Raw genomic sequence first — 13,215 nt, 5'->3', positions numbered from 1 at the left:
GGGTTTGTTACTTTATCCTACCAAAAAGAAAAAAAAAAAAAACAAAACAAAACCATAGGAAGGGAATTTTTATCTTTAAAGGCTTGACTCTAAGACTCATCAGCATCCACTATAATTCTGTAAAATGAGTTAAGGCAGCATCTGGTACAATCTATATATTTTTATAGCTAAGCATACAAGAATGTTTAGAACAGTTACGAGATCTTCTCACAATAAATGAAGCTAAAGATTCTTTACTTCATCTACCAGCATGCATTAGAAAAACAAAGGCAAAAAACAGAACAAAAGAGGATCCCAGAAGCAGATACACTTTTTTTTTTTTAATGACTAAATAATACTGTGCAGGCATTAACAGATAGTGGGAACTGCCAATGCACAGGAAAAAGAAGAATCTTACAATCTTTTCAGTTTAATCTCAATTAGTTCATAGCCATAAGCAAGGTGATACTCAAGCAGTGACCATTTCAAACAACTGTTTGATTCTCTTGAGGCTAAATCTATTCCCAGATCCGCGATGCACATCTCCAAAACATGTACAACTCTGAATAATGGAGCAGTAGTTTGTTTTTTTCTTCCTTAAAGCCATAAATTTGTACTGAAAGAATCATGCTGAGAACCATGTAATCTAATACAATAAAAACTGCAGCAAAGTACAAAAGTTATCACATAACATCACTGTCATGATTAATTAGCAGTCACCACAGAACCACATAAAATGGGAGTGCTTTTTGACAAACTACTGTAAGGGAGTAAAGAAATTGTGACTTGCAATATAGTAATTTATAGAAACTTTATTTCCATTAAAAAATGTTAGTGCCACTCAAGGAAACAATACCTACTGTCCAACTCTTCTACACCTTTAGGCAGAACAAGGTTGTAGCGTGTAACTATTCCAGAGGCATGAGCAAATTCCAGATAGGACTTGCTCTAAGCACAGGTTGCAGACTATGACTGTTTTGGATTTGAGTGGAAGTTTTGGTAGCAGAGGCACTATAGAGGTGGCTTCTGTGAGAGGCTGCTATAAGTTTTCCTAATGTCCAATAGATCCAATGCCAGCCAGTCCCAAAATAGACCTGCCACTGGCCAAGGCCAAGCCCATCAGCAACACTGGTGGTGAATGTGGGATAATGTATTTAAGAAAGCGAAGAAAACCATGTGAAGCACTAGCAGAAGTCAGAACACAGTAATAAGAATACATGAGAGAAACACCCCTGCAGACACCCAGGTCAGTGGAGAAGGAGATGAGGAGGTGCTCCAGGTGCTGCAGCAGAGATTCCCCTGCAACCCATGGTGCAGCCCACAGTGAGGCAGCTGTGCCCCTGAAGCCCATGGACATCCACAGTGGAGCAGATTCCACCTGCAGCCCAGGGAGGACCCCATGCTGCAGCAGGGGGGATGCCCGAAGAAGGCTGTGACCAGGAGAGGAGGCTCCTGGCAGGAGCTGTGGCCCCCATGGAGAGAGGAGCCCACACTGGAGCAGGTCTGCTGCAGGGAACAGAGCAGTTCATTAAGAACTGCAGCCCATGAGAAGGACTCATGCTGGAGAAGTTCATGGAGGACCCCACACTGAAGCAGGAGAAAAACGTGCAGAGTCCTCCCCTGAAGAGGAAGGATTAATGTGTGATTAATTGACCACGTCCTTCATTCCCCATTCCCCTGCACTGCTCATAGACAGGAAGAGGTAGAGAAAATCAAGTTGAGCTCAGGAAGAAGGGGGGAGAAGGAGAATTGAAGTTGGTTTAAGACTTGGGTTTGTTTCACATGACCCTATTCTGGTTTTGACTGGCATTAAATTAAATTAATTTCCCCAAGTCAAGTCTGGTTTGCCCATGATGGTAATTGGTGAGTGATCTCCCCCTGTCTTTATCTTGACCTATGAGCCTTTCTGTCAGCACAATTTACTAGTCCTCATTTTGCTACTGGATTTGAAACCCTGCAGACATCATAAAAATTGGACAGTGCTGTATCAAGGTACCACCATGACAGACGCAATGAACCCAAAGCTCTTAATCAGCTGTAGCACAAAACAGGCACAGGTTGACAGAGAACCCCTCTGAAGCCATTTGCTGCTCACCCTATTATGGAGCTGGTTCTGTGCTTCCCATACTACAGGTAAGAGCAGCCATGGGGCCACCTGGAAATAAGCCCTCCAGGTGCTGAGGAAACAAGAACAGACTGGCAGAACTCAAGAATCCTTAAAACAAATCCTCATCCCACAAGACAGTGAATGATACTCTAATTTCACTGCTCTTTGTACACAAAAAAGACTAAATAGGGAAAGGACCTGCTTCAGAACGCCTTGGAAGTCCTAAGGAGCAACAGAAACAGGACTTAGAAGAGTGATCTTTAACTACATAAATTGTGAGATTTTTTTTAGGTTTGGGGCCTTTTGGTTGGCTGGATGGTTGTGTTTTTTTCTTTTTAATTACATCTGCAACTCAAAAAGTGGCATGATTTAGCTAATAAAATACTTAAAAAACTGGCTGTTTTCTTGAGGTTTTATTTGTCCTCTGCTTTCAGATCCTAGTGTGTCTTCTCAAGACCCTATTCGTTTTAGCAGTCAACAGAAAAATACTTGAAAGTCAGACATTTAAATACCTTTCACTTTTCTAAGTTTCAGGCAAGTGCACAATTTGGAGGATAACACTTGAAGGGACTCCAAGAAGTCACATAGTCTGCCTGCCTGCTTTAACTTACCAATACTGCTCCCAATAGACAATATTTTAAACTGAAAGTAAAACTCTCCTGTATCACAACTCCCCAAGAAAATCTATTCCAGTGCTTAACTGTTCTTGCCACTGGCAAGTCTTCCCTGATGCACAGCACAAATTTGCCTTGCTGCAATCTTTCCTAATGTCTAACCTAAATCTCCCTCAAATCAGTTTGCAGTGAATACTGCTTCTTGTAATCTTCCCACTTTACAGAAAGAACAGTTTGTTACTCCTACATCAGAATTCTACCCACTAAAAGCTCTTATCCTGCTAGTAATTTTTTTTCTAAGCTAAAAAACGCCTGTCTCTTCAGTACTTCTTTCTAGGTCATACCTTTGAATGTTGTCGTTATTCCATTTGTTCTCCTGTGGATCCACTTAATTTGGCCTCCCCCTTTCCTCATGTGTGACCACAATTAAACATCTAGTCTTTGGAATATCACTACAGCCTTGTGGCATGTTAGAAAGAAGCCTGAGATCCAGAATATACTGGTTTATTATAAATACAATTTTTCAGTTGAAGAACTAACACAGTATTCTACTTTCCTCCATACCGTCAAAAATAATAAATCATCCACATGAAAACTCACATTAGTACAGCATCTGCTTTTAGAAAATATTTCAATAAGTATTGATCCATTACATTATTTTTTTTCTGGTCATTTATATGTTAATTTGCTGTTTGGATATATGCCAAACACGTTATTCATAGGTTTTCACAAGACTAACAACAATTAGTAGGAAGATCTATTGTTCTGACTAGTGTTTACTTGTGAACCGATGTGCCAAAGGTAAAATATAATGAATAGGCAGATTCATTATATTGTGTTGGATTTCTAGAACAGGCATAAAAAGCACATTTGGACAAATAATCGGATTGTGTTATTAAACAGAACCTTCTATCACTATGGGTTGTAAGTGGCAAGAGGTTATAATTTCTGAGCAAAATAAATCTTTGCTAAAATCTAGATACTGGATGAAATAGATGCCTGGCTTGGAGTTGTATGAACATGCACTACAGTTGGCCAGTAATACTCGGCTAAGCCACCAATTCCAATTGGGACTTCTAAATACTACTGGAAAACAAATACTGCTGTTATCATTAGCACAAAAGCTTCTTTTGCCTCTTTACTTCATATGATTATAAAGTTATTTTTAAATATATATGAGAACAATTTTACCTATTTTTTGACTAGTGAATTAAAGACATGTATGGCTTTTCTTACCAATACTATATTGAATTTTTGACTTCTAAGTACACGCTTTTTTTATACTGTCTCCTTTTAAATTCAGTTTAAAAATATCTCAGTTGTGTCCTGTTTTTATTCCAGTTTTATATTTGATACAGTGCATGCCTGCTGAGAAACAAGAAAAATAAATACTAGTCAACAGATCTAAAAAGCATTCACTTTTGTATGATGTGACATCAGTCTATAGCACTGCCTTTAGGAACAGGTAGTGCTGATAAATGCTGAGAAAGGTCAATAACTCCTCACTTGTGCTCTTGGGGCATGAAAACAGGCAGTCATAAAAAGGCTACTGAAAATCTGTTGCCAATTCTTTTTTCAAGTTGTTCAGTAGGGAAAAGGAGGGGGTTTATACCATCTATGGTGCACTTCCCTATGAAGACACACACACATCTTTCCTTTTTCATCACCCAAAACCAAAGCCTGTTTCAAGCTACCTTTTATCAAGCTACCTTTTATGAAGCTACCTTTTATGAAGTGGGAAACTGCCAGACTCCCCCTCTTGGTACGTCCCGGCACAGCAGATGCCAGAGAACAGCTTTCTCACCTCCCTGAGAAGAAAACGATTGAAGAACTTTTGGCTACAAAGGTTCCTTTCACTGCTATACTTCCCTAACCCTCTCTTTAAAAAAAAAACAACCAACCAACCAAACAAACAAACAAACAAAAAAAAAAACAAACACACACACAAAAAAAACCACTCTGAAAATACCAAAACTTTTCAAATACCAAGCTATTCTATCTCGAAGCAGGATGTTCTCTCATTTTTCTGTAGTACTGATGTGCCATGCACTGTGAAATAGCCACTTGAACTGGGTCTTCTTAATTTGATTTATTTGCCTTAAAAACTATAAAAAACCTGCAAACAAACCTCCCATACTTGTTACCTTTCACATTTTCTTCCCTTGTGCAGTATTTATGCAAGCTTAGGGCTTTGTAGCTGCCAAATCTGTTTCCTGGATGTAAAGAGAAACCTTCCACTTTCACATTCAGTGCCTCTCTCTAGCCTGATGTGCTGCTCTGATAATTTCATTCACACCTGCCTCTTCACAAGCTCCCACCAAATCAGAAGAAAAGAATTATACCACAGTATGTTAAGAGTAACAAACTCTACAAAAGCAGACAAATTTGCAGCTGGGACACACTGTCCTCAACTCAGCTTCACTATATATAGGTAACATATGCAGCACATCTGGTATGCAAGATATCTTACAGTTCTGAGACACACGTGAAGCACAAAAGGGCAAACTTAAAAAAAAAAACAACTCCCACATGAATCCAAACTTTTCTCCCCACATTCTTAAATGCAATTCTCTTTCTCACCTAATGTTTAATTATTTCAAGGTGGGAGTTTTGATGTTTAAAAGATAAAAGAAAAAAGAAATAAATAAAGGAACAAAAGGCTGGCAATATTATCTGTTGTAATAAGTCATATTCAAATGCTTTCCAGGAAAATTTGGAGACCAAACTCTCCAAAAGTTTTAGAAAATAACAATTCCTTTCTTCAGTATGCTTTGCACAGCAATAAACATGAGTTTTACCAACTTTATAAAGCTATCAGGTTATAAGAGAATAGTCTTGGATATACTGTCAGGAGATATTTCCAAGCATTAGCAGAAGAATAGTAGAGTTGTTTGGGCTTACACAGCTAAACAGAATAACATTCCTTATTATTTTTAGTGCCAAATGTACACCCTAAAACCACAAAAATACACATAAAGCTTTTTTCATACTTTTAGAGCAGGTTAAAATATTTCAATACATAAAAAGTGACAGAATAAAGATATGAAACTTAACCAAGTTATTATGTGTAATAAATGCGTTATTTTAAAGAAAGTGCTGCAGCATGTTTTGCTATTGTGACATTAATTCCTCTGAATGTGTTTGATAGAGAAGGACCCATAACTATGTAACCAACAATTGCTTACTTTTGCTTAAGGCAGAAAAAAGTGTTAATTATGAAAAATGTGCTAAACCTTTTAAGGTTGGGTTTTTTTTTCACATAAGATACCTTATGTGTAAGACACCTTATTCATGTATGTAAATATATACTAAACCTGCACAAATGATACTAAAATTGTGGTTTATAGCCATAATCACCTGGTTATAACACAAGTATTGGAAGTCTCTTTCCTCCATTTAACTCCAGCAGCAAATCAACAGAAAATCACCCTATTTTACACAGCTTACTACTATCTACCCAACAGGTTAAGAATGTGGTTTTGAGAACTGAATAGTCAATCCTCTATACTTCAAGTAAGATTCCCGAGACTGAACACGTTTCTGTGTAGCCCCTCTCCATACAAGGCTCACACCACCCTAATCTCATAAACCATTCAAAATACTAAACTGCCCTTGGCAAATAAGACATTCCAGTCTCCCAATGAGCTGTCACAGGATAGGCAAAGCTTTAAAGTATATCCAGAGTTGTAACACACCCTGGCTACAATACACGCACCTTTCTGAAGTTATTCCCTGAATGCACTACTTTCAGTGGGATTCAAAGAGACATTTAGAAACTGTGCTTTCCTTTCCCCATCGCTACTGTGTCTGAATGGTTAAAATGTTCTATTACGTGAAAAGGGTACTTGTCTGGGGGCAAAGGAGTTCCCACAATTAACGTGTGCAGCATCAACTCTGTGTTTTTCAGTTCTCTTTGAATAAATGCATTAAACAATATATAAATCATTTAAAATCAGGCATGGCTAGTGAACTTAAATCCTTATTTTTAATTCTTAATGGTGTATGCAAGAAGTTTTAGCTATTTTGATTTTCAATGCCCCTTCATACTGGCTGCAGCTGACTAGAGTATGTTGAACTGCTTTGCAGGAAGATCAGACAGGCATGGAACTGCAATTATATATCACAATACCCTTTTCTGGGTTCACAGCTCTATTCATCTTTTAGAAACACTGAAGAACAGATTGGACATAGGGGAACGGATTAGCCACAGGACGACCTGTATTTTCAAACAAACGACGAAGTGTGGAAAAATGGCACCCTGTGTCACCCATTCTTCACTTCCTGAAAAAAAACATATTCATGAAAATAGACATTTAAACAGTTCTTTCCCACTCATCTCAGAACAAACAGTCATTGTTTCCTAACACCATTTAAATGGCAGTAATGCAATGCTACCACTGAACTGCTTCGATTCAAAAACATGTACATAAATACACATAACTACTTAAGGAATCTAAGTTCAGCAAAGGAACTAAAATTAAAAATTAACAGTGTGAAAACTCTCAGTTGACTGTTGAAACATACAATCTCATATTTATGAATGTGACTGAAGGAGGATTTGGTTCCAGTAAGTAAATTTCAGCTGAATTGTAATGGAAGTTCTACACACTATAGACATGCAATACAACGAAATTACAAAACTATCTTGTGTTGGTAGGTGGTAACAGATTAACATAACAGCTAACATAACTAAGGGAGTGAAGGGAAAATGAATACAGAAAAAGATATGTGGCAATTATATTATTTTGGTTTGCTGTAAGAAGTGAAGATTATGTCAGTTTTCTATTAAGACCAGCCTCTGGAAAAATAATAAGCAGTAACTATTGCAAATCATGCAAAAATAGCAAGAGCATGCATTAATAAATTAAGTCAGATCTTTAATTAATTTTAAATGCCATTCTTCTTAAATCGTCTTGCATACAAAAGAGATGCTCGGTAGATGAACTTCTACTGTCAAATTCTCTCAGGAGATCATGTTATCAGCTAATCTGATCAAGCCAGACAAACTGGTGGTTTACTTGTTTGTTCTCTGGGACTACAGGAAATTATCCTTCCACACAATAAATAATCAAATGAAAACATCCAGGCATTTAACTTAAGAATTCAACCACACTGCTGAGTTACAATGAGCCCATGTAGTTCATTAGGCTTCAATGAGAAATTAATTTTTTTGCCAGGAAATCAACAGCCTAACAACATCATGTGCAATGAGACTTTTTATAAAGTGTTAGTGTGAAGGGTTAACTCTGATATCAGAAAAGAATTTCAAAGCTTATGAAAGTAAGGTAACAGCCATCTCAGATGTATTCTTCTTTATACATATTTACTCAACCAACTAATGTGGTAGGCATATGGTTAAATGATTTGCTAGTCCTTTCCTCACACTTCTTGCCCTTGTTTTCTTACTGCAAATAATAAAAAAGCAGGTTTTAAAATGAAAACGGAATGTTAATCTTGCTTTTGCAAATTGTTTAGAATATATAGCTTAAATCCACTGTTATCTATTTTTCCTTATCTCAAATGCCTGCATCTGAATATACTATGCTTAAACCAGTAATTTTTACTGGCTGTTTTTAAAGTTCTTAATAAAGAAAAGACTCAGTTATACCACACAGATTTCAACCAATTCCTCTAAACTATTCAGTGTCATTATTGAAACTACAGTGAGGAATACATACACTGCTGAAGTAATTATACGAAAGGGGTCAAACTGCTATTGTGAAGATTAGCACTCGCTAAGAAAAGGCTGACAACCAGCTCAACACATGCAATCTGTATTTACAGTAAGTATACAGTTCTCAGTGTTAAAGAAAGCAGAAATAATTTCCTCACAAATATAAACAAACTGCTGCAATTAAGTTACCCGACAAGCTCAAGAGTTTCAGTTTTCTCTCTGCAGTCCACACTGAGTGGTTGTGATTGCTGGAGGACAAGCAATGGAAATGTGTTAAAAGTCCTTGGTGCATGGCCATGGTTACTGTTTTTATATATTTATTTGTTAGTTTTCTATGCCTGCAGTGCAAGAGCAAATATTCTAACTGAAACAAAATGCTTCTTCCTTTATGCATTATTTACAGTAACACCAGTCTCAAAAGCAAGCAGTGAAAGACTGAAGAAAAAAAACAAACAAAAAACCCCAACCAAAACTAACAAACAATCACACAGCATAATGGCAAATACTGACAAAAAAAATAGCCTGAAATGACTGGCAATATTTCATTCTGCAAAACCTCCTCAAAACGGACCATCTCATTAGACAGAGATGTACACATACACTCGTCCAAGCATTTTAAAAGAATGTTAAATAAGTGACTCTGGGGGAGGCAATGCACACAACCCTGGTAAAGCATGGGCAAGTTTCTTAAAGGAGAAATCCCTGGCACTGGAGATATCTGGAGAAGGTTTCTTTATTACCCAAATGGGGCAAATCAGTGTTTATTCATTTCAGAAAAGATCTGTGAAAATGTACAGTCTCATGCTTTTTTTCGGACTGGCACTAAGCTAAACCCAGTAGTGGCCCCTCAGTGGTTGTGAGGCAGTCGCTTTACCCAATCCTGAGTGAAACTTTGTCCCAGTCACATAAAAGTTTTTTGCCAGGCTCTGCACAACCAGCACTCCAAGCTGAGCGGGGCTCCTTCCTCCGGCAGCTCAAACCTCAATGGCACTACAGTGCTAAAAAAGAATAAGTGGGTTCACCAAAACCCCCATACTGTTGTGTTGTGTTTGGTAACACTGTTAAAGAACAGCAGTGGGTTTCCCATACACCACCAAACATATATACACCTCTCAGGATTCACACTTGAATCTCAGACTACAGCTTGCTTTATAGATGAGCAATGGAATTACTGTTTAGCAGAGGAAGAAAAAAAAAAAAAAAAAAAAAGGAATAATTTCCTGAGGAAAGAAAAAAACCAATCAAAATACAAAAAAAAAAAAAAAAGAAGAGCAATATGAGGGTTACTTCCCAAGAAAATTCCTCTATCCACTTAAACATATTTGTTTTCCACTTAACCCACGTATAGGAAGAAAAAATTAAGCCTGCCCCACAATTCAAATTATTTTCTCCAGTAAATTGTAATCACAATTTTCTGACCACAAGGTGGAAAAAACCGGGAGCCTTGAAACCATGCAAAGGCCTCTTCCAGTTTCGGGGCAGCCAGGAGGAGAAGGAGGACGCCGAATGCCCAGAATTTGCTCTGCCTTGCCCTTTCCATAGAACTTTAGTGCCATCTATTGAAAACGAACCGAACAAGGAAGAGGAAAAGGCTGCCTATTGATTTGGTATAAAAATAAGACGTTTACTTGTTAAGGGTTTTTTGTTTATTAATACTCCCATGATGACTACTGTTCTGTGGTCATCTGATAGCAACAAATATTTTCTATACACTATACACGCCCCATAAAGAAATGAGACGTCGGCTAAAGCACTCAACGCAAACAGCATACAGATTTTATAGATCTATAGACACATTTACCAAGAATGTAAGTCTAACACTACCTATTATCTAAAGGAACAGAAATGAGAAGGCTTTAGCGGAAAGGAAAAATAGCGTGGAAGCACTGCTGTAAATAGAACATACTGGAAACAGTAAAAATAATTAAGGCACCTCGTAAAGACCTCAGTATTAAAGAACAGTGTATGTAGACATGCAGATATAATTACCTTCTTTAAGAAACTGTGAGTGGATGACAAATATAAGAAAACAGCAGATCGCTGCTCCTGCTAGTGCCCATAAAGCTTTCAAGAGCTGCATCTCGGTCTGAAACTCAGCAAATACCCAGAAAGTCACACAATAAATTTCCACAGCGATGCATCAACGCTTCCCTCCGTGCGCCAGACGCGGCGGCTCCCGGCAGGGACCACACTCCAGAGCAGGGCGGGCGAGCCCGGGGCTGCGGAGGAGGGGCTGGGGCTTCACACCCCGCGCGGGGGCAGCGGCAGCGCCGCGCTCTCCTCGCCCAGGCAGCCGGCGCGGGGCCCCATGAATCAGCGCTCCGTCTCCGAGGGAGCCGCGCCGAGCCGAGCCGGCGGCGGGGGCAGGAGGCCGGCGGCGCCGGGCAGCGCTGCGCAACAGCGCCCGCTGCACCGCGGGGCCGCGGCCGCCCGCTCAGGGCGCGCCGCCGCCGGGCGGTGCGGGGCGCGCCGGGGCCGGGCCCTCCCCGCCGAGGCTCCGCGGGAGCCGCTGCAGCATCGCCGGGCTGCTGACGCCGCTCGCTCCTTCCCTCGCCTGCCGGGCCGCCGCTCCGCCGCTCGCTGCCACAGCTCGGGGAGGAGAGAGCGAGTGGGGAGGGGAAGGAGCGGGGAGGAGGGACTTCTCTTTACTGCAACTTCTCCCGGCTGGCGGCAATTTGTTGCCTCCCTCCTCCCCCGGCTCGGAGATCCTCTCTGGTGCGGGGAGGTGGGGAGTCAGTTCATCCCGCCGTTTCCGAAGAACGCGGGGCCGCTGGGGGGCTCTTGCACAGATCGTTGGCTTCCCCTAAGGGCTCGCACCGCACCGCACCGCCTGGCTCCTGGTGCTAACTCGGGCTCTGCCGCCGGCCCCGCTCCTTCCCTCACCCGCCCGCGGGGTCTGCCCCGTCCGGGCAGCTTCCCAGAGCGTCCTCCGAGCAGCTGCGCCGGGCTACGGCCAGAGCTTGCTCAGTCTACACGTTAATGACTCCTCTGCAGCCATCCCCGCGGAAAGCAAGCCCGCAAATGAGAGAATGCCATAAATGAAATAAATATATTTAAAGGCCAAGGCTGGGATTTCGCTGTCGCCCTCCCAGCTCAGGGGAAGGACCGAGCAGCCCAGCTGGCTGCAGTAGGGAAGCCGGGGAGGTGCTGCGATGCGGAGCCGCTCCGCTCTCGGCCCCGCCGTTGTGGGACGCGCTGCAGCCCTGCCCGCGGGGCGACGGACGGGACTCCCCAGGCTGGGCTCCGAGCTCCGTCCCGCACAAGCGGCAGGCGGCGGTGCGGGGCAGGGAATAGCTGTGCGCTGCAACCCTGCGGAGCGCGGTGCTGGGGTGGCGGAGGCGGCTGCCCGGGCCGTGCTCCAACCGGGAGCCCCTGCGGACGTGGAGCGGCGCGGCGGGGTGCGAGCGGCTGCGAGTAACGCGGGAGAGGAGGGGAAAACAGAGCAGGAGCAGGCCAGGGGCAGGTACGGAGCCGGCACCGCGGGAAGCTCCGCGGGAGGCTGCGGGCAGAACGCGGGTGAGCGCCGGACGGCACGGCACTACAGCGACAAGGCGGCGGGTCTTCCTCGGAAGACAGCTCCGCGGTGAGCTGGAAGTTGCAGTAGTGCTCAGGCCGGCGGTACATGTACTGCACTGCACTGGCAATGACAGTAACGCCTCGGTGTCTGGAGCATTACCCTGGTTCATCCGGGATAGACGTGGAAGCGCACCCAGTTTTGTGGATGTAATCCAAGTCAAGGTTTGCACGCCAAGAGCTCTGTTTTCATAAGTCTTTGGTTACATGTTTGCATTTATGTTTGATGGGGTTTTAATACTTACTATTTAAATAGTTAATTAAAGAAAAAAAAACAAAAACAAAACCAAAAACAAACGGGAGGGTTTCCAGATGCTTGGAAGGACAGATTAATAAAAGATCAATATTTTCTTTGGGCAAACATCTCCCTTATTGATGATGTGTGTTAAGTTTATCACTGCACTTTCTGGTTTTTCACAGATAGCACAAGCAACATTAAAAACAACTATGTTTTGAATTTTAAATTTCACACAAATCCCTATAAGCCCATTTATTGCATTTACTCTACTTGAAGATTACAGCAGTGCAATGTTAAAGCAATGTCATCTCTACACTAAAGATATTCCACTGTAAATCTCCACATTCTGCAGTGTACACTTTGGTGAGAAATTGGCCATGCTTGGGCACAGTTCAAGTTGGGTTTTGTTTGTCTTCTAGGTGACAGAAAAAAGTGTCGGTTAGGTAAAGGAAATTCACACATTTTATACTTTAGCAAATAAGCACAGAGCCTGACACAGCAGCTTTTAAGTTCACAGATAAGTGGATTTTAGAAGTGTCTCAAACTTAAGAGTTTACACAGTCCAGGATAAGCAATATATATCTTTCTGTGTGAACATGCTAAGTTTGGAGAGAAATTGTATGAAAGTATTACTTTTCTTTTTGACTAAAAGGATGAGAAGACCCACATTTTATGGGTCAAAGTCCCCAAATTCTTTGCCCCTTTTGAGGTGGAAGATGATAGTAGCCCTTCTTACATTTGAAACTAGTCTTACTTACTTGAGCTTCTGAACTGGACGAATACTTCTGGGCTTCTGTGGGCTTTGAATCAGAACTTGTCATAAGCCAGAACATCAAAACGTAGCGCCGGGTTTCCCAGCCACGGGGGAGTCACTTTACATGCGCACCAGTGTAAGTGGGAGCAAAAACTGGTTCAGCGCTCACGCTGTACAGAGATATTTAGTCTCATAGCAACAAGGGATTCCAGGAGACTTCCCATTTGAGGGGACAGTGGTACCTGGCAACGCTACTTGCTGTACTAAATATGGTTC

The 13,215-nt window shown here is 41.7% G+C and overlaps 1 protein-coding gene across 5 annotated transcripts in view; it reads right to left on the bottom strand.

Annotated features, from left to right (window-relative positions):
* TAFA5 (TAFA chemokine like family member 5) overlaps nt 1-13,215 on the bottom strand; it is a 432,390-nt gene that overhangs the window by 296,370 nt on the left and 122,805 nt on the right. Inside the window, exon 1 of one of the 5 annotated variants that reach the window (XM_057417843.1) lies at nt 10,364-10,719. The exons of the other annotated variants lie outside the window; for them this stretch is intronic. Coding sequence (XP_057273826.1) covers nt 10,364-10,454 — 91 coding nt within the window. The 5' untranslated portion in view covers nt 10,455-10,719. Of the gene's footprint in view, nt 1-10,363; nt 10,720-13,215 lie in introns of those variants that run through there. 5 annotated transcript variants of the gene reach the window in all.

Source organism: Pezoporus wallicus, unplaced genomic scaffold (assembly GCF_028554395.1).
Source record: "Pezoporus wallicus isolate ANWC-B61680 ecotype Strahan unplaced genomic scaffold, APGP_CSIRO_Pwel_v1 contig_5542, whole genome shotgun sequence".
NCBI lineage: Eukaryota > Metazoa > Chordata > Aves > Psittaciformes > Psittacidae > Pezoporus > Pezoporus wallicus.
This window is presented reverse-complemented; position numbering and strand designations above follow the sequence as displayed.